This window comes from Solanum verrucosum, unplaced genomic scaffold (genome assembly GCF_900185275.1).
Source record: "Solanum verrucosum unplaced genomic scaffold, falcon-dt-bn FXZP01000255.1, whole genome shotgun sequence".
Taxonomy (NCBI): domain Eukaryota; kingdom Viridiplantae; phylum Streptophyta; class Magnoliopsida; order Solanales; family Solanaceae; genus Solanum; species Solanum verrucosum.
Window position 1 is genome coordinate 1,308,854 of NW_026020006.1, and position 27,972 is coordinate 1,336,825.

At 31.8% G+C, this 27,972-nt stretch overlaps 7 protein-coding genes across 8 annotated transcripts in view; 3 read left to right on the forward strand and 4 right to left on the reverse strand.

Moving 5' to 3' along the window:
- Window positions 1–11,660, forward strand: part of LOC125819524 (cysteine desulfurase 1, chloroplastic) — a 276,125-nt gene extending 264,465 nt beyond the window's left edge. Inside the window, exon 11 of the mRNA XM_049498963.1 lies at window positions 11,648–11,660. The gene's annotated coding sequence lies outside the window, so the exon portion shown is untranslated. The remainder of the gene's footprint in view (window positions 1–11,647) is intronic.
- Window positions 1–27,806, forward strand: LOC125819545 (copper transport protein ATX1-like). Of its 2 annotated transcripts, none has more exons than XM_049498989.1 (4): window positions 1–14; window positions 22,297–22,348; window positions 24,065–24,140; window positions 24,658–24,922. In XM_049498989.1, exons 2-4 carry the CDS (start codon window positions 22,340–22,342, stop codon window positions 24,816–24,818), a joined length of 246 nt encoding a protein of 81 aa, XP_049354946.1. In that variant the 5' UTR covers window positions 1–14; window positions 22,297–22,339; the 3' UTR covers window positions 24,819–24,922. The 2 variants fall into 2 exon arrangements, 1 of the variants encoding a protein (XP_049354946.1); XR_007442462.1 differs by lacking the exon at window positions 1–14 and adding an exon at window positions 27,779–27,806 and having other exon boundaries at window positions 22,213–22,348; window positions 24,658–24,921.
- On the reverse strand, window positions 927–4,124 carry LOC125819540 (ferredoxin, root R-B2-like). Its single transcript, XM_049498983.1, has 2 exons — window positions 4,005–4,124; window positions 927–1,624 (listed from the first exon to the last, which is right to left on the reverse strand). Exon 2 carries the CDS (start codon window positions 1,614–1,616, stop codon window positions 1,164–1,166), a length of 453 nt encoding a protein of 150 aa, XP_049354940.1. The 5' UTR covers window positions 1,617–1,624; window positions 4,005–4,124; the 3' UTR covers window positions 927–1,163.
- Window positions 5,975–7,282, forward strand: LOC125819441 (acyltransferase Pun1-like). Its single transcript, XM_049498872.1, has one exon. The coding sequence runs from the start codon at window positions 5,975–5,977 to the stop codon at window positions 7,280–7,282; it is 1,308 nt and encodes a 435-aa protein (XP_049354829.1).
- LOC125819528 (uncharacterized) lies at window positions 9,038–12,020 on the reverse strand. Its single transcript, XM_049498969.1, has 4 exons — window positions 11,765–12,020; window positions 10,991–11,202; window positions 9,962–10,223; window positions 9,038–9,351 (listed from the first exon to the last, which is right to left on the reverse strand). Exons 1-4 carry the CDS (start codon window positions 12,011–12,013, stop codon window positions 9,049–9,051), a joined length of 1,026 nt encoding a protein of 341 aa, XP_049354926.1. The 5' UTR covers window positions 12,014–12,020; the 3' UTR covers window positions 9,038–9,048.
- Window positions 14,865–16,746, reverse strand: LOC125819442 (uncharacterized). Its single transcript, XM_049498873.1, has 3 exons — window positions 16,676–16,746; window positions 15,858–16,119; window positions 14,865–15,185 (listed from the first exon to the last, which is right to left on the reverse strand). Exons 1-3 carry the CDS (start codon window positions 16,744–16,746, stop codon window positions 14,865–14,867), a joined length of 654 nt encoding a protein of 217 aa, XP_049354830.1.
- On the reverse strand, window positions 17,344–18,374 carry LOC125819532 (uncharacterized). The gene has a single exon (XM_049498973.1). It carries the CDS (start codon window positions 18,327–18,329, stop codon window positions 17,574–17,576), a length of 756 nt encoding a protein of 251 aa, XP_049354930.1. The 5' UTR covers window positions 18,330–18,374; the 3' UTR covers window positions 17,344–17,573.
- Window positions 27,807–27,972: the final 166 nt, after the last annotated feature.

Sequence of the window (27,972 nt, forward strand, 5' to 3'; positions counted from 1 at the left end):
TCACCAATTTTTTTTTTCGTTTGTTTGTTAAAAGTTGAATAACAAAACAATAACATTTTCAATGTAATCTCACAAGTTGAGTTTGAAGAGGATAGAATATACGTAAATTTTATTACTACCTCGTAAAAGAGTGTCAAAATGAAAGCTAAGGAGGATAGAGCGTATGTACACTTATCCCTACCTCAGAGGTAGAGAGTTTGCTTCAGATTAAAAAATTTCTTATTCACCAATATTTCAGATATTAATAGTAGGGTTACTGATTGGACGGATCAAGCAGATAATTATGCTTGATGATTTGGCTTATTGAATATCGACTTTATAATATACTAATATGCTAGCCTACCAATAAGTTATTGCTTGGTTTGATATCATATTAGTAATTAAAGGATGATGTATTGATTCAGTCATTGCATGCTTCCCTCTTTCACTTTCACTCATTAATATATTAATCTAGAATATATTTTTTTAGCTCTACTTGAGCTAAAAATATGAGATCTACTTTAGTTCTAATTTTGTAATTGTAAATTATTGTGAGAAACATCAAAGTCTAAATTTTGGCAGGTGCATGCACATAACCATTTCTTTAATAAAAATATACTTACGGTAAAAATATAATTACGATAATTTTTAACAGGTTAATGATTTACCCAATAAAAAAATTGAGTAATACACCCCTGCACTGATAAACTGTTAACTATAAAGTTTAATCCATTCACCAACCATTAATCCAATAATGCAATATCAATAAGCCAATAAGTTAATTTTGCGATTGACTTATCGATTACGTTTTGATTTTGCACAATCTTAATTGATAGTCGAAGATAATACTCAAACTTGAACTTAGCACTTTGCAAAAAGGTCTAACTTTGCCCACCGGCGTCAGTGACTAAGGGAAATTTTGAGCCAAAACTATAACGGCAAGGACATAGATAAGCCAAACTTCTAATACAGGAAAAATCACCCCCAAATTCAATAGTTTTCAAATGGACATTAGTGAGCAATATGGTGTTTGCCAAATACTTGAACAAATTGCAACAAAGTTATGCCATAAACAAGACACAAATATCACCATCTTAATTTATTACTTATCCGCGTCCACGGCACAAGATTTGTATCGCCCTTGATCTTCAAGGTCCCACGAAGAGAAATGAACTCGAACATTATTAAACAACGTCTTCTTCCTTGTGAGTGTGAATAACAAGGTCGGATCTCGGGTATGAAATACAAGTCAGCAAATAACCCTTCTCCATTTGATCATCGTCGAGAAATGCTCCTTCAGATTGGTCAACTGTTCCAGAAACCAACTGGCCAGCACAGGTACAGCAAGACCCAGCCCTGCATGAGTAAGGCAGCTCCACTCCAGCTTCCTCTGCTTTATCGAGGATGTATTCATCATCCGCGACTTCAATTTCATTCTCTTTACCGTCAGGGCTAATCAGCTTCACCTTGTATGTTGCCATTGCGGAGACTTTGAAGGAGGACGACGACTTCAAGCCAAACACTTTAGAAATACTCTTTACGGAACCTAAAGAGACTTGGGACTTGGTAAAGGCAGATGATCTAATTGACGGTGCAACTTTGAGCAAAGAACCCGATGGAATGTTTACCGTCGACATACCTCCACCTACATAGGGTTATTTGATCTATTAAGTTAAATTAATCTGTCAACATTATTAAACTATAATGTAAAGGAAAATCTTTCCACAAAATACAAAGAAGCATGTGTTGTGTGGATGCAGATGAACAAAAAGTCTTAAGGATGGTTCTCAAACTCCTTTACTAGGTCACATCTAATCGATAGTTTTCAAAATCACGCAGAGACAGCATAAGAATAGCAGAGATTTGTTTAGTTGGTCCAACTTGTATCCTGATGTTAATGCAGAACAACTTCAGGATTTTACTAACTCATTAGTTCTGGCTTAGATAGTTTATATAGTTAGCTAGAGATTTTTTTTGTGCAAATGCCATATCTTGTAAGTCTTGCATCTTCTTGATGCTGTTATTAATACCACTTATCTTATAAAAAAAAAAGAAATAGCAGAGGGTGCACAACATTCTTTTTATGCCATTCCATTCCCCAAATTCTGTCGATTACGTATGTATTAGTAGTCATGAACCAGCAAGACTCTTGAATGTCATTAGTAACCATATATCCCTGGTATATGTCATGCACAGAATGCCAGTGGTAAATCCCCAAACACATAGTTTTCACAAGTTTGGGCTGCAAGATGACGTTTGAGTTTGGTTTCTAAAATACTGAACCGATGGAGATGATAATAGCATAGTACTAAGTGGTCAGAACCCAACAGAACCAAACGATTTGTATCGACATCTTCAAACGAATCAAGGTGGAAAAAAGGGTACTAGTTTTGAGAATGATAACAGTAAGAGTATTGTCAATCTTTAGAATGAAGACTGTGCTGAGCCTGAGGGTCATATTTATAAAGTAAAATAGTACTATCTGCCTTCAAAACATCCTAGATCAGCATCCCCTTAACCCATCCCACTTCGCTCCCGGCTTTATCTACCACTTTATTATAAAATTACCTTGAATTTACAACTAGCACTTCAAACAGACCAGTTCAATAGCCACTTGACTTTGGCATTTGGCACACTTCTCATATACAGTGATTGTTTCTGTACAACACGCTTTTTTTTATGACAAGGAACCTGCACCACTACACTTTAGGTGCGCACAGGGTAAACCCCGCTCCTGTGCAATAGCTTACAAACCACACAGGAGAGATAAACAACACTAGGCAAGCCCCATGCGACAAGCTCAACCCAAAAGGCTGACCCCCTTGCTGTCGCAGGAAAGGGATTTCGAACTTGAAACCTCCATTATGGAAGTCCAAAGCCAAACCATTTGACCCAACATATCGTCTTCTTTTTGAGAAGTCACATATTTCAAGTGAGTAGGTTCAATTTATGAGGCCTGACATTCTAGGAGCAGTAAAGAAAAAAGATTTTGGACCTGACTCAACTCCAAAAATTAGTTCAAGATGTGAGGGCTATCCAAGACCATTTAAAGATACCCTCACAACCAATATTAGACTATAACAAGCCTCGCACGCCCAAAGTTGGACATCTTGAGCATGGATAGTGCATCATGGGGTCCAACAATGGGTGACCCAATACCAAGGATTAGTCATAGGCCCATAGCATGTTAACAACAATAGACCTCGGACCTAACTCAATCTTAATTGTTCAAGACCGTAAAAAGAGACTAAAACCTTTATCTTCACAACAAATGTAGGACTCTAACCCGTTTCGCCATTGATGGTATTTCACATATTTGGAGATTATTTCAAATAAGTGCTCCTTTATTAAATTGACTCATTACGTCAACTTTATACTTGAAGTTTCACTCAAAAAAACAAACTTTAACGGTGATTTCATGTCCAAACACTACTACTATCTCCAAATCCTACTTTTTTCCCCCACAACTACAAAAAGGTAACCCTAAGATGATCATCACATGGCAATTGAAAACGAATGAAATCAAATGGTTCTATTTCTCAATCTTTCTAACTTGCTCCTACGAAACCAAGGTCGAAATTGCAAAAATCAGTCATTCACAACCACTGATGAAGGACAACTCGTACTCATAAGCCGGCGGCCAATGTAGCATTATTCTTTACACAACAACAACAACAACATACCCAATGTAATCCCACAAGTGGGGTCTCCATAGGGTGTACACAGACCTTACCCTACTTCGTCGAGGTCACTAGACTACCATTATTTGTTTACACATTCATATAAATCCCAGATCTGTCTCTAGCAGTTAGACTACCACAACAAACAACACTAACAAAAGAGCCATAACCAAAAAAATTAAAAGCACACAAAAAAGCAAATTTGATCCAAGAACCAAACACCCATTAACAAAATCAACAAAAATAAACAACCCCACAACCATAGATCAACTAAATCATGCAAATCCACAAATAAATCACCAAAACAATCAGCAATAAAACAGAGAGAAATTAAAGAAAACTTACAAAAATGATTAAAAATCTGAACTTTGAATCAAAGAATGAACTTTTCAGCTATTCCTCAAAGAAAGCTTCTCTTTTATGAATCTCTGAATAAATTCCAATACAGAAAAAGAGGTTTTTGTTAAAACTGTGGCAGTGGCAAACAAGTGGAAGAAAGTCAAGAACCAAAGGAGCTGTCGTGGTCACGTGATCTTAGTGGGCCTACGGGTTACATCGCACGTGACTTTGATCTTTTTGGGCCTTTTGAGGAAGAATTTGCACATAATAACCAATTTAAGGGACGATTTACAAGAATAACCCTTACAAATGAGTGATCTTGAATTTCTTTTCTCGTTTTCCCGAACCTTGAAGGTTAGCCCATGGAATAGTGGCTCTGACAAATTTTCTTCTCGGTTACTTTAAGGGTGTGTAAAATTAAATATACCCTCACAATAGATAACATTTAATTAGCCTTTTTACACCACATAATTTTTTGATGAAGATCGTGCACCGAAACACCTTTCGCCAAAGGTGGCTCTGTTGATACCATGGAACAAGGTGTGTGTGTGGGGGGGGGGGGGGGGGGAGGGGAGTTGGGTGGAGGTCAAAATTCAAAATTACGTATTTTCAAGGTTAATAGATGAAATATAGATAGATTTTGTGTTACTATCTAAAATCTATTTAGTTTTTTCAATGAAGGGAAATTTGAACTTCAATATTTGGGTCTAAAGAATTGGCTAGTTTTTAAATTTTAGTCCAACAAGTTTAAAGTAAGTTGTTGGACCCTAATTAAGCCTAACTTCAGACTCGGCTTTAAAGTTCAAAATTTAAAATATAGTTTCAATCTTTAGGTCTAAAGTTAGACTCGATTCATTCCCAATTTTTTAACTTTAGTCCTACGTCGTATCTAAATTTGATTATGAAGTGGCTAAACATTAATGTAGCCTCATGTTTTGTTTTTTTTTTTTGTAGTTTGAAGTAGTAGTTGTATACCTTTATGGGTGCGACTTCAAAATAGTCAAGTCAATAACTTTTGGACACCATATAATTATAAAAAAATTATGTCCACTTTCTTAAAATACTTAGTTATGTATGTAAAGACATTGCATGCTTACATCTTTTTAGGCAATTATAGTCCTCATAGGCTTGCATAGTCTATTTTTTAAATGGTATTCCCTCCCTTTTCGAATCGTGAAAGTAGTTATTAAATGAAATGTGATCATTCTATGAACGTTGCTAGTGTTGGATGTTTTGTGCACCGTGTTGTCCTCTCTCCCCCCCCCCCCCCCCCCCCCTTTCTTAATATTTGAGTAATGGAGCATATGCATCATCTATTGTTAGAAAAGAAAAAATTGCTAACAACATTCAGTTCAAATCAGAGTTAACCTACAACAATAATATACTCAATATAACTCCATTACTCCACAAATAGAGTCTGAGATGGATGAGGTGTATGTAGACTTCATCCCATTTTTGTGGAGTAAGAGATTGTTTTCAATAACCCTCGGATGAAAAAATTATTTTTCAAATAATGGTGAAGAAAATGCAAGAGTAAACAACTATAATAAATATATTAAAGAAATATGCTATCAGTACAAGCATAAAAAAAAATAAAAAAAAAATAAAAAAAATAATAAAAAATGAAAGCATCATATAATACTAATGTAATAATAATAATAATACCGGTAAGAAAACAAATAAATGCTCCAATGGGAACAGACAAATGCTCTAGACCAGAGCTAACCTGTAATTTTTTGTCTTTTCTTTTGAAATAAGATTTTCCATAGCAAATATACTAATTTCATGGAAACATCGATCAATATGAAATTTGAATTTTTAAATTTATGAATTCTTGATATATATATATACAATAATAATAAATATTTTTAATATTGTTAGTGTACATAAATTAAATTCAGTAATATTTTATATATATAAATGGGAAGATACTCTAAATGGTGTTGTTGGTTAAGATTTAAGAAGTTGAAAGCACAATGGCAACATCATCACTTGTTTCTTTGATTTCCAAAAAAATCATCAAACCCTCTATTCAAACTCCTCTTCCTCTTAGATCTCACAAACTTTCCTTCCTTGATCAAGTTTTTGATATGTCCATTCCTTTTGCATTCTTCTACCCCAAAAAGGACGGTGACAAGTCGTCTGATGAACCTAGTCATGTGTCTCAACTACTTGAGAACTCGCTTTCCAAAGCGCTTTCATACTATTATCCTTACGCAGGAAAGATAAAGGATGATTGTATTGTTGATTGTAACGATGTGGGAGTTGAAGTCTCCAACGTTCGTGTCCATTGTCCCATGTCCGAAATTCTTAAACACCCTTATACTGATGCTGAAAATGTAGCTTTTCCACAACAACTACCTTGGAACCATCCGAATGAAGGAAATCTAGCGGTAGCTCAAGTTAGCTATTTCGATTGTGGTGGAATAGCGGTTGGTGGATGCTTATCACACAAGATTGGGGATGCGTGCACTATTAGCAATTTCTTTTATAATTGGGGGATTTTGAGTCGTGACAAAAGTGTAATGCCATCTCCTCATTTTGTAGGAGAATCTATTTACCCCCAATCTAATGATCCTTATGTAGTTTCAAATATCAAGCCTGAAGAACCTACGAAATATTTAGGGAAAAGGTTTGTTTTCCCCGCCGCTAAAGTAAATGCTCTCAAAGCCAAATTTTCGTTTGATTCAGGAGTTCAGAATCCAACTCGCACTGAAGTTGTGAGCACGCTAATTTACAAATGCGCTCTAGCTGCAAGAACAAGGAATTTCGGTTCATTTAAACAATCTTCTTTGTTTCAAGTTTCATATATGCGCGAAAGGCACAACCCACCTCTATCACAAGATGCATCGGGTAATATTGTATCAGGCTTTTCTGTGGAAACAACTAATGAAAGAGACGTAAATTGTCCAAGACTAGTAAGTGAATTGAGGAATGAGAAAGAAAAACTTGATCAAGACAAAGCGAGGGCAATAGAAAATGCATTTATCTCAGAAGTAGTTGATTCAATTGAAAAAGGGAGATCGCCATTCAACAATGACATGCTTGATTATTATTTTTGTCTTAGTTTGAATGCGTTCCCCCTTTATAAAACAGACTTTGGTTGGGGGAAGCCAACTAGAGTGAGCTTGGCGACGGGTCCCTTCAATAGGTGGTTCCATCTAATGGATAATCAAAGTGGAGGTGGCATTGAAGCCATAATCATGTTGGGCGAACTAGACATGTCTGTATTTGAAACAGATCCGGCGCTTCTAGAGTTTGCCACTCCAATTTCAAATCATTAGTACTCTTTTTCATCTTCAGCTTTAAATATTTATTTATTTTAATTTCTCCAACTTCGATAAAATATTGTCCAAATAAAGGATCTATTAGTCATCCTCAATCGTTATTCGTTTTTTTTATATATATATAAAAAGTGTATATGCTGTGAAATTCATTTCAACTTGTGACCTATGCAAAAGTGATTTAATTTGTGGTTAATTTTCTAGTTCCTTTCCTAGGAAAATTCGAAAACTAATCGTCTCACCTATTTTTTATGAATACAAGTTGTAAAATAAATTCATTGTATTATTATTTTATATAGTTTAACCTATAATAATAGATTGTATCTTCTCATTATCATCTTTATGTGCCTCTTTAAATATATTATATATAAATTTTCTGCGTAATTTATGAAAATTAAATATTCTTAAAACATGCAGTGTCCTGCTCACAGTTTCTATTAGCTCATAGAGATAATATTTTTAATTCAACAATAAAAATATGTATTAATCAAATTCATATTTATCTTTCTGTTAAATAAGATAGATTGACCTTCAAACATTATAGATCAATGAACTTATAAATTATTAGATGCTTTTTTTATGAATGTTAACTAAATATCATAAAGTAAGATTTATTATCTTACTTTAATACATGATTTTGTCTTTTTGTATGTAAAAATGGAATCTTTGTTGGTCCCAAAATGATTTTTATCTCTTTTTTTGTCTATTCTTTAGAGCAATCATACCATGATATTTATGTATGATGTGATTGGTGTCTAGTGAGCGTTATTTCTGTCAAAATAATATTCCCTCCGTTTCACAAAAAGAATGACTTAATTTAACTTGACACGAAATTTAAGAAAATAAAGAAGACTTTTAAATTTTGTGATCCTAAATTAAAGTTATGTCAAATATACAAAATTGTCATTTAATCTTGTGGCCTTAAACATATCACGTGGAAAGCTTAAATTAAAATGTTACCAAAAAAAATAAAGAGATCGTTTTTTTAAACAGACTAAAAAAGAAAGGAGGTTGTTTTTTTAAAATGAAGGGAGTAGCTTTTAAGAAGTTTATATTATTAAAGTAACGTTCCAAGAGGAACACAAGTTAAGCCTTAGGTAAAAAAATAAATTTGCAAAGACACAAATTATTGTATGAACTTTTTAAAGTATAATGTTTTGAAATTAAATTTATGTCTTATAGGGCCTAACCTGACCTAGCAATTTATTTTTTGCCTTGCAAATTTTGCTTGCGTTGTGATTTTTTAATATTAGGGGCATTTTGACGGCAAATTTATTACTTAAAGCGTTGAATGACAAAAGTTAAAGATCACCTCACCTCAAAATAGAAGCATTCTTATGAATGACCCATTTTGCATTCCTAAAGTTCGAGCCCAAAACTCTAATAAAAAATAAAATAAAATTCAATCATCACATGACCACACGACTCGCCAGTGGAATTTGTGTTGAAATGATCTAACGAGTCCCGAATTCCCGACTAGTATATCAAACATGTCTAAAAGTTGAAACCAATAACAATCCGATAATCATAATAGCTTCAATTACTTGACTACTCAACCTTTCACTGAATTGAAAAGAGTTTAAGGAGCCCAAAAATTAGCGTGGGACATCTCGCTACTAAACTAAATTAATCAAATCCCAAAATAAGTATCAAACCCAAAATAACAAAGAAAAAAATAAGTAGACAATCTTAAGAAAATACATTGTCACATTATTATTATTATTAAAATCATAAAAACAATCCAAAGATCCTCTAATTACAATCAATTATTTTTTCTCATGATTCAATAGTGCCTTCCATATATCATATTTTATACTATCATCACCACAAGGAAACAAGTGTCCAGCATCTTGTAATTCATGATAATTTATCCATGGATTTTTTTTTGCAATATAGTTTTGTAATTTAACAGACACAATTCCATCTTCAACTCCATGCCATAAATGTATATTGCCATCATTATTATAAAATGGATTTTTCATATCCATTGGATCAAATTCAGGTTTACCAAAACCAATAATTAGGTCTCTATGGAGTGACTCAAATTCTCCTTGTTGTGTAACATATGCCTGCATATAATTAAAAGAGTATCAAATAATTTACAAATTCTTATATTTACTACCAAAAAAAAATAAAAACATTTTGATGTACGAAACATTACAATTTATATAGTGTGTGATGAGAAGGAGTGCACCCCGAACCCTAATTGATCGAGTAGATATTACTGACAAATCAATGTCTGTAGAAAATTCTTATTTTTTAGTAGTTGAATTTTATCGAGTAAATAGTGTATCGAGCCACAAAGTTTTCTTTTTTGTAAATATTGTAAGTTGGATGACCATTCAAGAAAATCTATAGTCTAGTGTGATAGGAGACCTGTCATGCCTCGTCATCTTTCCAGTTTTCGATAGAAAGTTGATTTTTCCATTAAATTTTTTTTCTGGGAGGGTAGGGTTAGTTAAGTTGGAAGATTTTATATAATGACAAAAAACAACGTGATCATTTGAGAAATAATTAACTCAACGAAAAGCTACATTGCTCTTGGAACTCCTGTGTCAGATCCTTAAAAAAAAAACATAACTTTCAAAGGACCTTACATGCACCCGATGATATTTATAATGAGTCTGAACAACAAAAGACGGTGATAAATAAATAAATTAAAAGGAAAGAATTATGTACCTGCTGAAGTTGCATCTCATCAAGTGAATAGGCAATTTTGAGATCTTTTTGAGACAATTTAAATTCCCCAGTAATAACACTAAATCCAGGAAAATATTGTTGTGTATTCCACCAATACATAAGCCATGGGGCATAATATGCAACTTTATAAACCCATTGATCTCTAATTAATTGTTTATCATAAGCTTCTTTAGTTAAATTTGATGGAAATCCTGGCCACCAATAATTAATTGCTGGTGCTAATAATGCAGCTCCTGCTAATCTATATATGTATACCAAAAAAAAAATGTAAATATTTCTTACGTCGATATGTGTATAGAACTTAAACTCTATAAGATTAATCAGAAGAAACAATGATGTTGTGAAGTAGCAAAATAATAACAAATGTGATTTAAGTTGTATACACTATACACTGATATAAAGGTTATTTTACGCTATCATTGAAATTTAATATGTGATAACATGTTAATTAGTTATCAAATTTATCAGAGTTTACCAAGAGACTTACTTGTAATTTCACCTAAGTGACCAAAATTAAAAAAATAGCCATTTTCCTTACTTGTAATTGAAAAATAACTATAAATTCAAAAAATCATTAAAAAATAGCCAATTTTTTTTAAATTCAAGAAATTATTATGAATTTGAATTTAAAAAGGCGAAACTCTCATCACAATATCCTAAATGAATTTCAAGGCATGGTTATGAAGTTTCACTTCTTGAAGTTCGAAATTCATAATAGATATATTCTGATTTTTTTCACCTACTTAAGTTCGAAATCCATAAATAAACTATCATCATGTTTCCACATTAAAAGTGGCTATTTCCTAATGAATTTTTAAACACCGTCTACTTTTCAAAAATTGATATGAAAAATGGCTAGCCGATACAATATTCATGCACTTCATCTCTCAAAGTAAACCTTTCAACACAAGATCCATACTAATCAAATCCCACAATAAATATTGAACATCGAAAAAAACAAATATAACAAGAAAATGACATATTAGTAATAGTAAAATTTGATGTTACCTATGAGGTATGTACTTAAGGCAACCCCAAACGAAGTGTGCACCCATTGCAAATCCAATAACATAGAATTTATTTCCAAGTTCCAATTGATCAGCAACTTCTTCAATATCAAGAGCTAAACTTTTAAAACTTCTTTTTGGATGAGGATCACTTTTACCATAACCTGGTCTATCAAATGATACAAAATATACCCCTAGTTCTTCAATTGCTTGCTATGACCAAAAAAAAAAAAAAAAACATTAGTCTAATTTTTTTTTTAAAATCTTCAATCAAGCCTTGAAAAAATGTAAAAAATTCAGGGTATTTTTGGTATGAGAGGAAAAGAAATTGTGTCTTGAAGACTCTATGAGACTAGCAAAAACTTATCATTAAAATCCCTGTAGCCAAGTAGATTCACTTGTATCTGGAATACATAAACAAATCTCCCTCACTTCTTTCTCATTTCACTTGTCACTCTCATTCTCGCTCACGTATCTGGTAATCCAGATCTGGTGTGATTCACATGTATCTGGGATAGATAGACAAATCTCGCTCACCTCTCTCCCTTATTTCAGTGTATTTGATAGCCAAAAACATGTATCTAAGTGTATCTGACATATGAAATTATTAATTAGTGAAATAAACTATAGAGAGATTCTAGTAGTAAATATGATATAGGTATGTTTATGTTTATGTAATTATGTAGTTTCTCTTTCTTCTTCTTTTTAATCGTGAATGACTTCTATCATATCAAACACTCGAAATAATTCAATATATATAAGTTTTTATACATACCGGAATTATAAGTGAAGCTTCAAATTTGCTACCACCAAAGCTATGAACATATATAACATTATACTTAGCAATATTTTTTGGCACACCATATTCTTTGTACACCAAATTTCTTCCATCTCTTAGCTTGATTTTTGGTGTTTGTGATGGAACACCAGCAGTACTACAACTTCTTGGAGGAGGGGGGACAATAGCTCGATAAATTAACGATAAAAGTACAACCGGTAAAGCCAATAGTACAACTCTCTTCATCACGATCACAAACACGAACACGAACAAGTACTAGTACAACTTAGAATTTGTTGTTATAATAACTAGTTATATAATAATAGCAAAGTTTTTGAAATAATAACATAAAATAGCTAGTAACTCAAATGTGTTTGTCGATATATAATAATAATAAAGTTTTGGGAGCCCAGTGTTTTTATTTTATTATATGATACAGTTGGTAAGTGGGACTGTGGGAGTACGTAAAAGGAGTCCGTCCATGCCCCCCAACCACCCTGCGGGATATATAATTAATTTAAATTTATATCGCGTAACATTTATTAAAACGAAGAGTGTTCTTTATTAGGATTATTAATCTCACCACGTCCTTGATGGTATCAATATATCCAGTGAAATCTTACTAAGTGTTGTTTGATTAGGATGGTAGTGTATACACAGATCTTACGACTCAAGTGTATTAAATTCATGTAAAAGAAAAAAACATAGTCATTAATAAGAAAAGTAGTTCAAAGTCTAAAAAAAGGAGTATAATAACAAAACATCAAAATAGTGTGAGATATAATTGAAAACACAATTAATTAATGACAAAAACTATAAGAATACGAATAGTACTAAGATTACTATCCTTTTATCCTAATACACGACCTCTACTTCTTTCTTATCTTAAGTCATTTCTTCAATAGTATGAAGATGTGACAGGTCATTGATGGTATCAAACGTTATAATTAAATATACATTTGTTGCTATCTTTGATATAGGTACCCTTCAACTTTATTAATGCTAGTGTAAATAAAATATTTCTTTCCTTCTATTTTATGTAAAATTATTTTTTTGTTACTTCATTTTTATAAAAAAGATTTAAATCTTCTTTGAAAAGAGTTCTTCTCAGGAGGACTGATTACCCGCTGTTCAAGAAAAATTTAAAATATTTAGAAAATGTATAAAAAGTATTATAAGTGATAATTTTACTCATCATGTCATTATGATGTTGATGAAAATATAAATTTAAAACATTAATTAAAATTTAATTAATATGAATTCCGAAAGTAATATTATATAATATGAATTTCGAAAGTAAAATTTATATAAATATAAATTCCGAAAGTAAAATTTATATAATATGAATTCCAAAAGTAAAATTTATATAATATGAATCTCGAATGTATGAAAAGTATTATAAGTTATAAGTTTCATTTCATTGTCAAGTTGCTCTTGTCTCTTAGCTTATATATATATATATATATATATATATATATGTATTTTTTATTTTTTTTTGGAAATGATGAGTAATTATACACACAGAAATAATTGGCAACGACAATAATTTGTGATAGAATAATTAATAATCCTACGTTATGGCTATTTTTTTCTTTTTCATCATTTATATATAAGAAAAAAGTAGTGTTCGAGTCAATTTATACACACTTCGATAATTTTATTGGATACGTATTACCTCCCAAATAACATGCGCGTGTACCAAATAATTTGCAGCGCGAAGACTTTAGTTTACAAATATTTCTAATGGTACAACAACAATGTAACATATCCAATATATTACTGTAAGTGAGGTCTGAAAAAATGTGACGCGCGTGAATGCACATCTCACATCGAGAAGTCATTTTTAATTGATAGACCCTCGACTCAATTAATGGATCAATATTTTCTTTTCATATTCATAATGAGGTTACATACAATTTCTTTTCGTATTTGTAATGGTAATAGACCAATATTTTCTTTTTATATTCGTAACGAGTCTACAGTACATATATAGTTGCTAAATATTATAAGTATTTGAATATATATATATATATATATATATATATATATATATATATATATATATATATATTCAATTATTATTATCATATTAATTACTTGATCAAGGTCGATGCAGGAAACAATAAACTTCAAATCCTTAATTCAATCCTAATTAACTCTAAAATCAATTTGAGAAATGAAGTTTATTGACATAATTCTAGAAGTGTACCAACTAAAAATTAAGTAACCAAAAAAAGAAAAGAAAAGAAAAGAAAAAGAATGAAGATTTAATAATTCAGGTGATATATATAGACAGATGAATATGGCAAACAAGAAATAAAATTTTTTATACCACTTGGTACTACTAGTGATATATCTTTTATTTGTATTTGTATTTTACATTCAATAACTTATGATTAATTTTCATAAGATTTATAATTTTAGTAAGTTAATATGCGATTAGGTGAAATAAGCTATTTTTTCATCGTATTATAAGTTAATTATTGGATGTAGATGTTGTTGACGAGTAACATGTGTTTTGGATGCAATTTTTAGGTGACGGATATCTGAATCTAATATTTTTTTATATTGAAATTAGATATATGTAAAAAATAAAATAAAATACTAAAGTAATATTTTAAAAAATTAAATATAAATTCATAATTTTAAAAAACAACAACTTTGGCATCATTGAATTAATAAAATATAATTCAGGTAATTTACACCATGAAGTTATTCAAATAATATCTACAGATATAACTTCATAAGAATATAAGATTTGAAATCTTGAAAAAATATGATATGTTACCTGCTACAACAAGTCGTCAACAACAATTATATACCCATTGAAATTCCACAAGTAATATGTACGTACACGTAGTTGTACCCCTATTTTATGAATTACAGATCGATTATTTTCGATAGACCATCGATCAGTTCATAAAGTAAATCATAACAAAACAAGAAGAAAAAAGAAAATATGTTACCTTCTGCACCAGATGAAAAATGACTCGATATTTACACTGACGGAATGTATTACTTAAACTCTTGATCTTTATTCAAACTTAATATTAAAAAAGAAGTATTTAAACATCCAAATTAAAAAACTAAGACTTGACTAAACAATTTTACTCAAAGTTAATTTTTTTCCAGCCAAAAGGGACTTCCATATAACATCTTTTACACTATGATCACCATAAGGAAAAATATGTCCAACATTTTGTAGTTCATGATAATTTATCCATGGAAGATTTTGCGCAATGAAGCGTTGTAATTTAACAGACACAATTCCATCTTCAACGCCATGCCATAAATGTACAGAGTCTTCGTTGTTAGGGAACAAGTTCTTTAGATCCATGGGATCGAATTCGACTTTACCAAAACCAATAATTAGGTCTCTATGGAGTGATTCAAACTCCCCTTGTTGTATAACATATGCCTGCATTTACGTATTGTCATGAAACAAATGAAAAAAAAAAAAACATCAAATTGAACGTACTGAAAATCTTATGAGAAAATATTAGACGACTTTCAAAAAAATTATACATTATTACAAACGTTAGACACTAGCCTTATATTTTGTCTATAAGGTTGAGAAATATATGAGAAAATAATAGATCGATCCGAGTATAATTTTGTTATAAGGAAGGGTAAGTTTCTAAGGACTATATTTGCGTCTTTTAAAATAGGACAAAATCTAAATGAGAGCCTAAAAAGGGACATTTTGGTAAAATCATCCAACCATAGAAGTCCGCCCAAAGTTAAAAGCAAGAGATGGAAAATTTAAAACCCGATATCCTCCATAAATTCTCCGATCCAAATGACAGAGAAGTCTCCATATTTAGTCCTTCTCTAATTTTGTGTTTGGAGGGGTGATTGTACTTTAAACTACCAAAGAAATTAAACCAGGATAAACTAATATATGATCGATCATGACATGTCGAGCATTTAACAAACCTATCCTCAGGATTTAAGACCACGTCTTTTGGTACATTCTATATGGACTCAAAAGTCTGCTTTATTTTCGTAAATACCGTGTCAAGTCAAAACCAGACAAACAAAATTGAAATGTAGGGAGTAACAAAAAGAATAATAGGTATGATTTATGCACCTCTTGAAGTTGCATCTCATCAAGTGATGTATCAATTTGAAGATCTTGTTGAGACAATTTGAATTCCCCACTTATAACACTAAATCCATGAAAATATTGTTGTGTGTTCCACCAATACACAAGCCATGGGGCATAATGTATAACTCTATAAGCCCATTGGTCTCTAAGTAACTGCTCATCAAATGCTTGTTTAGTGAAGTTTGCTGGAAATCCAGGCCACCAAGGATTGATTACTGGAGCCAATAGTGCAGCTCCAGCTAAGCTACCAATCGATAATCGAAGAACAAAAAACCTCAGAGATAGAGAATTTATTGGATCAAATTTGTTCCAATACTATTTGAAATTGAGCAACTTAGTACTCTTTCTTAAACTTTTGGTCTAATATTATTCGATGGTTAAGGAAAAAACTCATTTCCCCCCTTACGCAACTATGTCAAAAGTTGAAGGGTAAATTTGTACTTTTTTCTTGAAGAATTTGGATATGTGGGGTCTACCTATGTTGCTACGACTCTTCAAACATGTTGATATGTGCATGTCGGATCTGATATTAATCACAACTTTTTTTGGAGAGTTTCAACTTTCAAGCAACATAGAAGTCCATCCATTTTATGCTATAATTGTAAGACTGAGGCCAAACATAAAACGATTTGCTAACAACCAGGGTATAAATGAATGTACTAAAAGTGTAACGGAGAGCAAAATTTAGCATTTTTGAATAGGAAAAAAGGGCAGTTCAGTGCACAAAGACACAACTCACAACTGAAATCAGGAACTTAATTATGATAAGAACAACAGATTTTCAATGTAGCCCCCTTGACCTGCTCAGAAAAGCTGATACATTCTTTTGAATATTAACTAACAGCAAACTTTGCTTTATCGAAGTCTTCATCTCATAACTGAGAAAAACAAATAACTGAGATAAACTACACGCGAAGTGATTAGCACAATCATCAACACAAGTTGATTTTAGACCAGTTCAATCTCCATAACATATCCAAATACTTAGATCCATATCTAAACTAAGAAGTTACTTCTAGTTGATACAACAAGACACTAGAAATCTTTAACAGTAGAGGATTGCAGATTCAAAATAAAGCTCCGTCGTCTCTGCTTTAGTAGAAGTCTCATATGTTTCATCAGTATAGATATTCGCGGACTCACTTCCACTTTACCATACCTTCTGAACATGAGACAGTCTACCTTCTCTAACAATATGCATCATAAACAGGAGAACAAGGAGTGGCAAGAACATCTATCACCCTATTTTCTATATCCTTATAGAAAGGTATGCAACCATAATAGACACCTTCCCCCCTGGTTTTCGTGACAATATGCATCACAAAAAGATCACACCTTTTGCTATCTTCACACAAAGCAAAATGGAGTATAACATCAAGACATGTCAACAACAGCACCACAAAATTCCTTCCTAATCTTTTTGCACAAACACGATAACCATACAAATTCGAAAACCTAAAACTTTTTGCACAACATGATAACCATCTTCATTCACGAAAGGTTTATAACCTCTTAAAATTCAAATCTTTCAACAGATAACAACCAAACCAGAAGAAATTAACTAGATACCGTAAAATTAACACTGCATAATTCAGTTTTCTACACTCTTCTCAGTAGCTAAGACAAAAAATTGAATCACAAATCAAATTGCAGGCTGCAAAATGCCAACTTTTTCAGTTTAATTCCTTTCTGCAGATATCAAAATACCACTAGCAAAGAGAAAAGCATGTAAATTAAGAAACAAGCATACGCAATTAGCCCGCGATGCTCATCTCCATACGAAGCCAGCTCAACCAGAAGCCTCGTGCAAACCCGTGTTGACCATACAACAAAAACTCCGGTCAACACCTTGATCACCAATCCACCAGGCAAAAACAGTGATAGCGCCGATAATATCACAATGGGCAACATACAATAACCAATCAAGCTGACACATCTATACAAATTCAAGTTCCCATTTCGACCAGCGAGCATATTAAACACTACATATAGAAACATCGAAGCCATTACAACCCATCCCAATATTATCCCAAAATGGATCTTTCCAGCTAGCAATTGAAACAACCCAAACGCCATTAGAAATATGAACGGTCCAGAAAGGTCACCATCTTCGTGAAGATCTGGTTTGATTCGAAATGGGTTGAGAATTGAAAGAGTCTTCTGGTAAATTTGCTTTGTATTAATCCCAAGCTCCTCTAATAGCGGCGGTTCATCTTCAAATCCAATTGATCCACCGCCGCCACCGATGGTAGCGGAGGCGAACTGGGGAGTGGAAAATGAAGTTGATGCAGCTGCTGATCCAATGTCGAATGACATGAAAGGTATTCCAGGGTTTGAAGATCTCGGCGGCTGAAAAGGAGCCGTCGGTGGATTAGCCGGAGGACGGCGTTGCTGTACACCGGGATTTCCGTCGGAGGGGAATATCACTGGAGGAACGTTGAATTGTTTCGCCATTGATCGGAGATCTGAAATTGCAGGGAAATTAGGGTTTTTTTGAGAGAGGTTGAAAATGGAATTTGGGAATTGGAAGAGGAGAAGGAAATGAATATGACCCGAAATTCGAAGGTTCGGGTCGTCTCAAAAGTATAGAATAGATACAAAGGCACACTTTTCAATTTTATGGGAAGTTTGTTTTGATATCGTCATTTAATGTGTATTCATTTTTCAATTTTTTTTTGTTTATGTCCAATCTTAGATATACATGTTTGAAATTATGTCTAACAAAACTTAACTTTGGAAACAGTGTGTGCCGTTATAAATATTTCAAGTTCAGATGATTAAACTTCAATCATTTCTTATTTGAATTTTATGCATGTATGATTAAAATCCAAGAAAGAATAAATGAAGTCGGATAAAAATAATCGAACTTCAATTATATATATATGAATTTTAGTCATATGATAACTTCCGACGCAATAACTGAAGTTGCTCCTTTTCAATAGGCACTACATTCGATTTTTAGCGACAATAGCTTAATTGCCGTTAAATATATATTTTTAGTGGCAATTACTACTGACAATTATATTTTAGCACTTTTTATAAATGTTGCTAAAGTCTATAGCAACATTGAATCTAATGATAATTAACTAATGTCGGTAAAAAAATTATTTTTGTTGTATTGAAGCTTTACGTACCTTTCTTTTTGTTTTTCATCTAGTATCTTATATTCGCATTGAAATTCAATAATATTCGAATTTGTTTCAAAGGAATTCCACCTTAGTAACAAATGTAATTTCATACTACAAATTAAAGTTAATTTTTTTAGCCGAGAATAAAATACTTTGTATTTATCATTTCACCACGGTATATATCTATAGCTTCATTATACATGCTAGGAAATGTTTTATACAATATGATATATAAACATATCAAAATAGTAAGTACGTACTAACAAATTATCTAAATTATGGAAGACCATATATTATAAGATAGACTTCTGGCGTATATTAGTGCCTTATTTCAGTTGAGGAATCCTTTTCGTCGAAAAATTATATTGTATAAACAAAATAACGAGTTTTTACACCTTATTAGGGTGGATGTTATATATCGTTTTATAATATATAACATTATATTGTATTGTATTCAGGGGTGTATTTATGGAGTTCCTCAGGATCACGTGAACTCATGCTCCTCTCCCTAGATCATACTCCCTCCGTCCCTATTTACTTGTCCATATTTCCTTTTTTAGTTGTCCCTATTTAGTTGTCCATTTTGACAAATCAAGAAAGGACAACAAATTTTTTCCTATTATACCCTTATTTACACTTCTTGAAAATTGTAAAAGTGTATGTTGTTTCCCTCCAATTTATTTCACTTGAATTCAAATAAGTGGTTGTAATTTTGAAGTGAAAAGTTGTCATAAGGGTAAAATTGTAACTTCACTGTACTAATCATTGTTGCCTTAATCTGTGTGCCATTTCTAAAGTGGACAACTAAAAAGGGACGGAGGGAGTATATAATAGTGTCATATTTGTTTTAAAATATTTAAATATAGATGTGTGAATCCACGCTCAAAATATCATATAATGCGATAATGGTTGAGTGCATCTTTGTAAATGAGGTCAGAAATTTTAATCTTATACTCCCTCCGTCCCATTTTATATGTCACCTTTTTACTTTGTACTTGCATTAAGAAATGATGTAACTTTACCCTTCTACCCTTATTTAATGTTATAAAATGACAAATATTGTGGTCAACTATTTATAGAAAAGAATGACATAAAATGGGATGGAGGGAGTATTTTTTTCTTTCTAAATTTGGGCAAAACCTCTATAAATGGTTATTGATAACATTTTTGGAGTTTTAATTAATATAGTTTTAAAAGTTTAACGGGTTCTTTAATAAAAACCTAAAGATCAAATAAGACAATTTATACCTTCGATCTACTTTTTTTCATAATAGTATACTCATCCTCTTGAAATCTTAGATACACCTATGTCCTAACTCATAATTTATTTAATATATATTTTTTAGAAAAATGATGCCTAAAATTATTATTCCTTTATTTAAAAATAAAAAAATAAATCTTAGGTACCTAAAAGAGAGTGTTGAAAACATGAAAGGAAGAAAACGCATTTGTCTCATGCGATTTATGAATGATGCGTTTCATTCCTTTGTTTTCTGTTTTATTTCTTTTTACATTTATTTATTACTTTTTTTGTTTACTTTATTTGTTTATTATTTCAAAAATATATTTTTACTTTTTTGCTCGTCACTTTTAATCTATTAAGATAAGATAATTATTGATTTTCGATTTTATACTCAATATTAATTACTTATTCACCAAATTATTATCAATATCTTAACTATTCATTAATTAATATGACATATCTAGGGAATTTTCTGGGCTCATGTAAACTCATGCTTCCTTCTCGAGATAAATATAAATGTGTGAACATGCTTAAAGTATCATATAATGCGACGATGATGAGGTGGTACCTCCCCAAGTGAGGTTTGAAATTTAAATCTTATATCTTTTTTATTTCCTAAACATGGGTAACACCTATAAATAGTTATTGATAGCATTTTTGGTGTTATAATTAATTAACTTTTTTTGCTTTAATTTTTTCAAAATTTTCACGTTTGTCACATTAGATTTTATTTATTTATAATTAAACTAAGTATGTATGATAAAATTAGTTGTGCTTGATAATATATCATACAATCAATCTCAATACCTTAGACATGGAAAAATTATTTAGACCTATAATTTTAATAGTTTGACGAATTAGTGATAAAATCCTAAATGTTAAATTAATTAAATTTATATCTTAAATTCACCGTTTCATAAAGTGTACTCATCCTTTTAAAATCCTAAATTATACACCTCTAATTATATTATATTATTTTGATAAATACATAAAATATTTGGATAAATTATAAGTATCATTTTTTATATTTCATAAAGTCAAACACCAACAATGTGAAATATAAAACTTACCAGAGAAGTATGGTATATGAATGTAGAGCTATTAGATAATAAATAACACAAGATCCATTCTAAAATGAAACTTTTTATCGTTACATAAGAATGAATTTAATAATATAATAAAAAAGATTTTTTACTTTCTATATCAATCAAAAAACTATAATATTCACAATACAATATGTAACAAGTTGTTAAAGATTCCAAAATATGTGAAATAATGATAAATTTATGGTCCAAAAAAAGTTTCTTTCAACTCCCTAATAAAATGGAGAATAAGAATATTCTTATTTATTATTTATATATTTTATTTTATATATATTCACGACCTTGTACTGCATGAAGTACTACATGTACTACCATAGAAAATTAAATAATAATTGGATGATTGTACTGCTTTAAAATCTGATCTAAAAAATATAAGGTAAGAAAATTATGTTTTTACTTTACAAAAATACAAAAAAATAGTCTTTATCTTTCTTGACAAAATTTATTTATTTATCAAAACGCAACTCAATTATGAACAATGAATCATATTTAGGAAGGAAAATATAAAAGTATAAGTACGATTTTTCTTAAAGAGGTTTAAAATAAACGAATTAGCCTAAGAAAGTTCATCAACTATTATTTATAACTAAAAAATAATTTAACTATGTATAAATAGTGTAATTTTCCATCAAAAGGAGTTCCATTGTTTGGATAAACCCCTAGCCCATGCTGGCTCCGCCCCTGGAAAAATCGAATGATTGATAGTTGATTATGTTTTAATAAATAATAAATAATAAATAATAATAAAATTAGAAAAAGTAAATATATGATAATTTGAACAGAGACCTTTCCGGATATAAAAACAAAAAACGCACACACAATATAGAAAGAATCTATTTTTTTTCTCCTTTTCTCTTTGTATAAATTAGCTGCCTTTCACACCTCTCAAATCACAGAAAATCAAAGGTCAATTTTTTTCTCTCTAACTTTGTATAGCACCATTTTTCTTCTTGAAAAACCTCACAAGTTTCTTCTCAAATCAACCTAATCATGTCTCAGGTACTTTGAATTTACTTTCCTTTCCTTTTTATGAAATTTTGAATCTTTGATATGTGATATGAATTGGGTATTTTTCAAAACATGATTTTGAATTGATTCTATGAAGGGGTTGATGGATTTTGCATTGTTAGTGGGAATTTTAATTTGGGTTGTTTTTGTTTTAGCTGAATGTAAAAGGGGTTTGAATGAATTTGTTAATGGATAGAAAATCCCTAATTAGTTTGAGATTCAGGTGTAGCTCATTGATTGATTGATTGATTGATTGAATGGGGGGTGAGGGGTTGGGTGGGGTGCGGGGTGCTGGTCTATCGGAAACAACCTCTCCGCCTCCCAAGGTAGGGATATGGTTTGTGTCCTACCCTCTGCGGACCTCACTTGTGGGATTATATTGGGTATGTTGTTGACTTCTTGTTGTCTTTGATATGTAAAGAAGCTAAGTTCAACATTCAAGTCTTGTTTTTGATGGTAATTTGTTGAAGTGTTTGATAAGATTTGCTTGTTTAATAGGAATTTTGATCTGGGTTGTTGTTGTTTTACCTTAAAAGATGTGAGCTTGGAATAATTTTTTCTTTTAATTGGAAAAAATTGAAGCTTTACATGATTTTTGAGCTCCGACTGTTTGATGATGGATGAGTTTGTTTGTTTACTGCTGTGCCTGGTGTGAGCTAGAACAACTGGTCCGTTAACGAGTGTATTGATCGTTTCAGTAATTTATTGAATTGTTTAATTATTCCTTTTCAGATGTAATGATAGTTTGATCATTTTCCTTATAAATTGGTTGATTGATTATGAGCTTTTTTCCTTTTGTTGCGATGTTTAGGCTTCTGGTTTTCCTCTTCCATATGTAAAGAAACTATGTTCAACAGTAGAATCTTGGTTTTGATGATAATTTGAAGTACTTTGTTGAAGGGCTTGATTAGATTTGCCTGTTTAGTAGGGATTTTGATCTGGGTAATTCTTGTTTTAGCGGAAAAGATATGGGCTCGGAACATTTGTTTTGCTTAACGGGGAAAAAATGAAACTTTACATGATTTTGAGCTATAAATGTTTGATGATGGATGAATGTGTATGTTTACAACTATGAGTGGTTTTACTAGGAAAGCAGATCCATGAGTTTTGATTAGCTAAATTCAAGAATTCATTAGCTAGTTTGAGTATTTTCCTCATTAATGAGCTAGTTTAATACATTACCTTCTGTTTTTGGTGAATATTTATTTCAGATTAGATATCTAAAGATCTACGTTCTCCTTTTTTTGAATTTTTCTGGTTTAAGAGTTGGTCCAAGTCATCCCTTGAGTGGCTAAATATCATTGTTGATCTAGAATAGAAAGAGAACTCCCCTGTGTCTATTTGCATCCATGAGGGAGATCTTTCAGTAGTATCATAACAGAACTGAATTTACTGATTCAGAAGAGTGCTTTTATAATAAGAGTTTTTCAGAGAAACGAAATATGAATTAATTGATTGAATTTGAATGAATGAATTCTTTGTTTTTTGATCTGGCGTTTGGTTTGGGGGGAGGAACAGTTCTTGTGAGTGTTGTGACTCCGTTGAAACCTTAAAATGTAAGTATGTTAATCTGGCAACAGCTTCATGATGTGCTGCCTAACAGCCTAAGTGATGAGTGTGCTATTTTGCTTATGATTTATGTTATCATAACTCTACATCTCTGCAACTGTCAATCTAACACCGATACTTTTACCCCTTGCCTAGCAGACTGTTGTTCTCAAGGTTGGCATGTCATGCGAAGGCTGTGTTGGTGCTGTGAAAAGGGTTTTGGGGAAAATGGAAGGTAAACAATTTTACTTAGAGTCCTAGTGATTTACAACATTTAACTTTACAGGATTGCCTTTCTCATAATTCCTTGTTACAAATAGAATATATTACTTCCTCGGTTTCATTTTATATGGCATTCTTTCTTCTCATGCTGTTCCAAAAAGAATGATACTTTTCTGTATTTACATACTTTCGACTTTGAGCTTCTTATTTTATTCTTAATGGCATGCTCTTATAGTCATGTGCCAGTCAAAACACCACCATATATAATGAAATTTGAGAGTGAAGATTGTTGTTCCGATTTTATGGACGCTTCTATTGTGTTCTGCTATCACAGCTGCTAAGCTTTGGTTGGTTCAACCATCTTTGGGTAAACTGTGAAATGGTTGTTGCTAGTCTATTCCATGAGTAGAAGTTTAAGACCTGACCAAGAACATTCTTCGAGTGTGCTCATCATCTTTCTGCGACCTAACAAATTTGCTCTGGTATTGACTAATAAATCGACTTATGTCTTCTTCATAAACCATATTTAGGTGTAGAAACTTTCGACATTGATCTGAAGGAGCAAAAGGTGACTGTGAAGGGCAATGTTCAACCAGACGCTGTTCTCAAGACTGTGTCGAAGACTGGAAAGCCAACATCTTTCTGGGAAGCAGGCGAATCGGCTCAAACAGAAGCTGTTAGTACAGCTTGATGGTGTATAATGGCTTGGAAGTGTATGTTAAGGCTTGAGCAATATATGACTTTATCAAGAATTCCCCCATGTAATAGTTGAAATCAGAATTGCAATAAGTTGTTGAGAATTTTAGCGTTATTTTCTATGATATAGATGGCGAGTACATTGATGCAGGGCGGCTCAATGCCTTTTAAAAACGAGGCATACACCTTAGGCCCTCAAATTCGAAGGCTCAATTTTAGTAATAATAAAATTATGATCAACTTGTTATGATCCAACTTCTCCAGTCATGATGACACCTACTATAACCAGTAGGTAAGTTAATCCGTACCCAGGACGACAAGTAATGCCTACAAGGGTAGGATTAAACAACATATAACACTAACAATAGGAAAAGATAGAAACAGAAGCAAACCAAAAACTATATATAATGGAAACCCTCCTAGAACGTAGAAGTTATGAGTACATAGTTGTCTAATACGAACAAATACAAGTGTGGAACTTGGAATCAATAAACTAATTAAACTGAAATCGAGATATTCTTGTTTCGTGAAAAAAAAAAAACTCCAAGAAAAGCGGTGTTGGTCGTTTGAAAATAATGTGTATCATTTAATAGGTTATCACCAACGGACACATAGAATTCGAGCTCAAACAGAGTCGGTCATACATATTCTGGATCCTAAAATCCTACTTTGTGACACATAAACCCTAAAGAGAGTGACTTCCGCCCTTTACAAAAACAATGAGTATCATTTGATAAGACCCTAAGCTCAGGGGAATTGGAAACTATTGTTTCTTTTCTAAAACGACACTGTCCGTTGATTTCCACGACAATGTTTGCTTATTGTCACCAGGGGACCCACAAAGTTTGAGCTCAAACATAATTGGACACACATTTTGAAAAATTTATAGATACACATGAAAAAGCGAGAAACTCATGAATTCCTGTTTCGTGACACATAACTCCAAAAAGAATTCCTATTTCGTGACACAACTCCAAAAAAGTGACTTCCGCCTTTAGAAAATAATGATCATCATTTAATAAGTCAACACCTATGAACCCACAAAATTTGAGTTCAAACAGAGTCAGTCACTGATCTTTGACGTATTATACACTCAAGTGTCGTATTTTAACCATGTTTTAGCTTAAATTTCGAGAATCAACTCAGGTATATTCACGTGTTTTGAGCATTATTGATATGATAAACTAATATATGTGATTAGACATGTTTCAGGTTAAAATACAACAAGAATCAACCTAAAATAGCAAAAGTAGAGCATCGTGGACGAAAAAAAGACTTTATATGCGGTGAAAGAGTTAGGTAATTGAAAACACAATTTCAAAAAAGAAAAAATAACTTGTTTTATATGTTAATTACAGTAATATATTTAAATTAATCATAATATAAAAAGTTAATTAGGAGGAAATTAATTAGTGATCACGATTCACGAGTGAGATTCCTGTATTTATCCCAACATATAAGTCACTTATTTAGTCAACAATTTATTGTTGTGACCTTGACTTAAAATCTTAGAGCATGAAGTGCACAAATCAACTTATAAAAATGACCAAATATATTAAGCTAAGCATGAAAAATAGGAGTAATAAATTACATAAATTCAAAAGTAATAACATTGTAATCTAATTAACAAGGTGATTGTTGCGATTCTGGCCTTTGAGGATGAGGTAACACATCAGGAGCAGTATATATCATGTATCTAAAGATACTTAAATACAAACATAAGCTCAACGCCAAGATTCTAGCGACCAATGGTCCACACGTCAAAAAACAAAGAGCCTGCATTGCATATCCCAGTATAACATCTAGTGCACCAATATCATATGCTAAGTGCATGTAATAGACAAAGAGATAAAATAACCCGGTGATTGCAAGCACTAGACATAGAGGACCAAACTTGGAAACGTAAATTTCTTCTAAAGAAAGACCTCCATGCTTGACCACCAAAAAATGATGCCATGTTGAAAGAATTAACGCGGGAATGAAGTCAATAATAAATATCCATATTCGACCAATTAATCGATAGGGAGTGTAGAGGTTACATGGAATAACGATAGAGAATATTGCGCATTGAACTGCGAATATAATTGGCATGGCGAAAAAGAGAAAATTTTTACTAAAATTGTGAGGAATAATCACAAAATTTGCCAAGGACAAATATGCAAACCAAGGAGGGAAGACAAAAAAATTGCACCAAAAAACGCCAATTTTAACTTCAGGAGTGGGAATATTGGGAGATATGTTATCAACAACTTGAGGCATGGTAAAACGCCAAATTTGATTTGATTAATATATTTGACTTCATCGTTGGTGGTTGTTATATAATAGTGAAAAATAATGTTATCCTTCTCCTATTATTATTATTATTATTATTATTATTATTATTATACTTTGGGATATTAATTTTATCCTTCTCCTACTATACTTGGGATGACACATATAATAAATAATAAATTACCAAATTCAACCTTTTGTTATCACTTCCGTATTTGAATTGAATTTATTATTGCCATATTTGCCGTGTTGCCTATATTCTTATATTAAAATAAATATTCCTAATTTTATGGAAACTTCTCTTCCACTAAAGTTGGCCATTGGTTGTTAAAGTTGTAAGTATTCTAATTAATTTTTTTTTTTACCTATTATATTCTCAATTAAATGATTAATTATTATATTAAAATAAATTTGCTCTGGTATTGACTAATTATATATCGACTTTAAGTCTTCTTCATAAACCACATTCAGGTGTAGAAACTTTCGACATTGATCTGAAGGAGCAAAAGGTGACTGGAAAGCCAACATCTTTCTGGGAAGCAGGCGAATCGGCTCAAACAGAAGCTGTTAGTACAGCTTGATTGGTGTATAATGGCTTGGAATTGTATGTTTTTGCTTGAGCAATAGTTGACGTTATCAAGAATTCCCCTATGTAATAGTTGAAATCAGAATTGCAATAAGTTGTTGAGAATTTTAGTGTTATTTTCTATGATATAGATGGCAAGTACATTGATGCAGGGCGGCTCAATGCCTTTAAAAACGAGGCATACACTTTAGGCCCCCAAATTTGAAGGCTCAATTTTATTAATAATTCAATTATTATCAATTTGTTATGACCCGGCTTCTCGAGTCATGATGACGCCTACTATAACCAACCA

Coding starts and splice junctions, on each gene's coding strand:
- LOC125819545 (XM_049498989.1), top strand. Junction 24,141..24,657: donor GGTTTTGGGGAAAATGGAAG/GTAAACAATTTT, acceptor AACCATATTTAG/GTGTAGAAACTTTCGACATT.
- LOC125819442 (XM_049498873.1), bottom strand. CDS start 16,746: ATGAAGACTTCGATAAAGCAAAGTTTGCTGTTAGTTAATATTCAAAAG. Junction 16,120..16,675: donor GTATCAGCTTTTCTGAGCAG/GTCAAGGGGGCT, acceptor ATCGATTGGTAG/CTTAGCTGGAGCTGCACTAT. Junction 15,186..15,857: donor ATGAGATGCAACTTCAAGAG/GTGCATAAATCA, acceptor ACGTAAATGCAG/GCATATGTTATACAACAAGG.
- LOC125819528 (XM_049498969.1), bottom strand. CDS start 12,013: ATGAAGAGAGTTGTACTATTGGCTTTACCGGTTGTACTTTTATCGTTA. Junction 10,224..10,990: donor CTTAAGTACATACCTCATAG/GTAACATCAAAT, acceptor ATACATATATAG/ATTAGCAGGAGCTGCATTAT. Junction 9,352..9,961: donor ATGAGATGCAACTTCAGCAG/GTACATAATTCT, acceptor AATTATATGCAG/GCATATGTTACACAACAAGG.
- LOC125819540 (XM_049498983.1), bottom strand. CDS start 1,616: ATGTCGACGGTAAACATTCCATCGGGTTCTTTGCTCAAAGTTGCACCG.
- LOC125819532 (XM_049498973.1), bottom strand. CDS start 18,329: ATGGCGAAACAATTCAACGTTCCTCCAGTGATATTCCCCTCCGACGGA.
- LOC125819441 (XM_049498872.1), top strand. CDS start 5,975: ATGGCAACATCATCACTTGTTTCTTTGATTTCCAAAAAAATCATCAAA.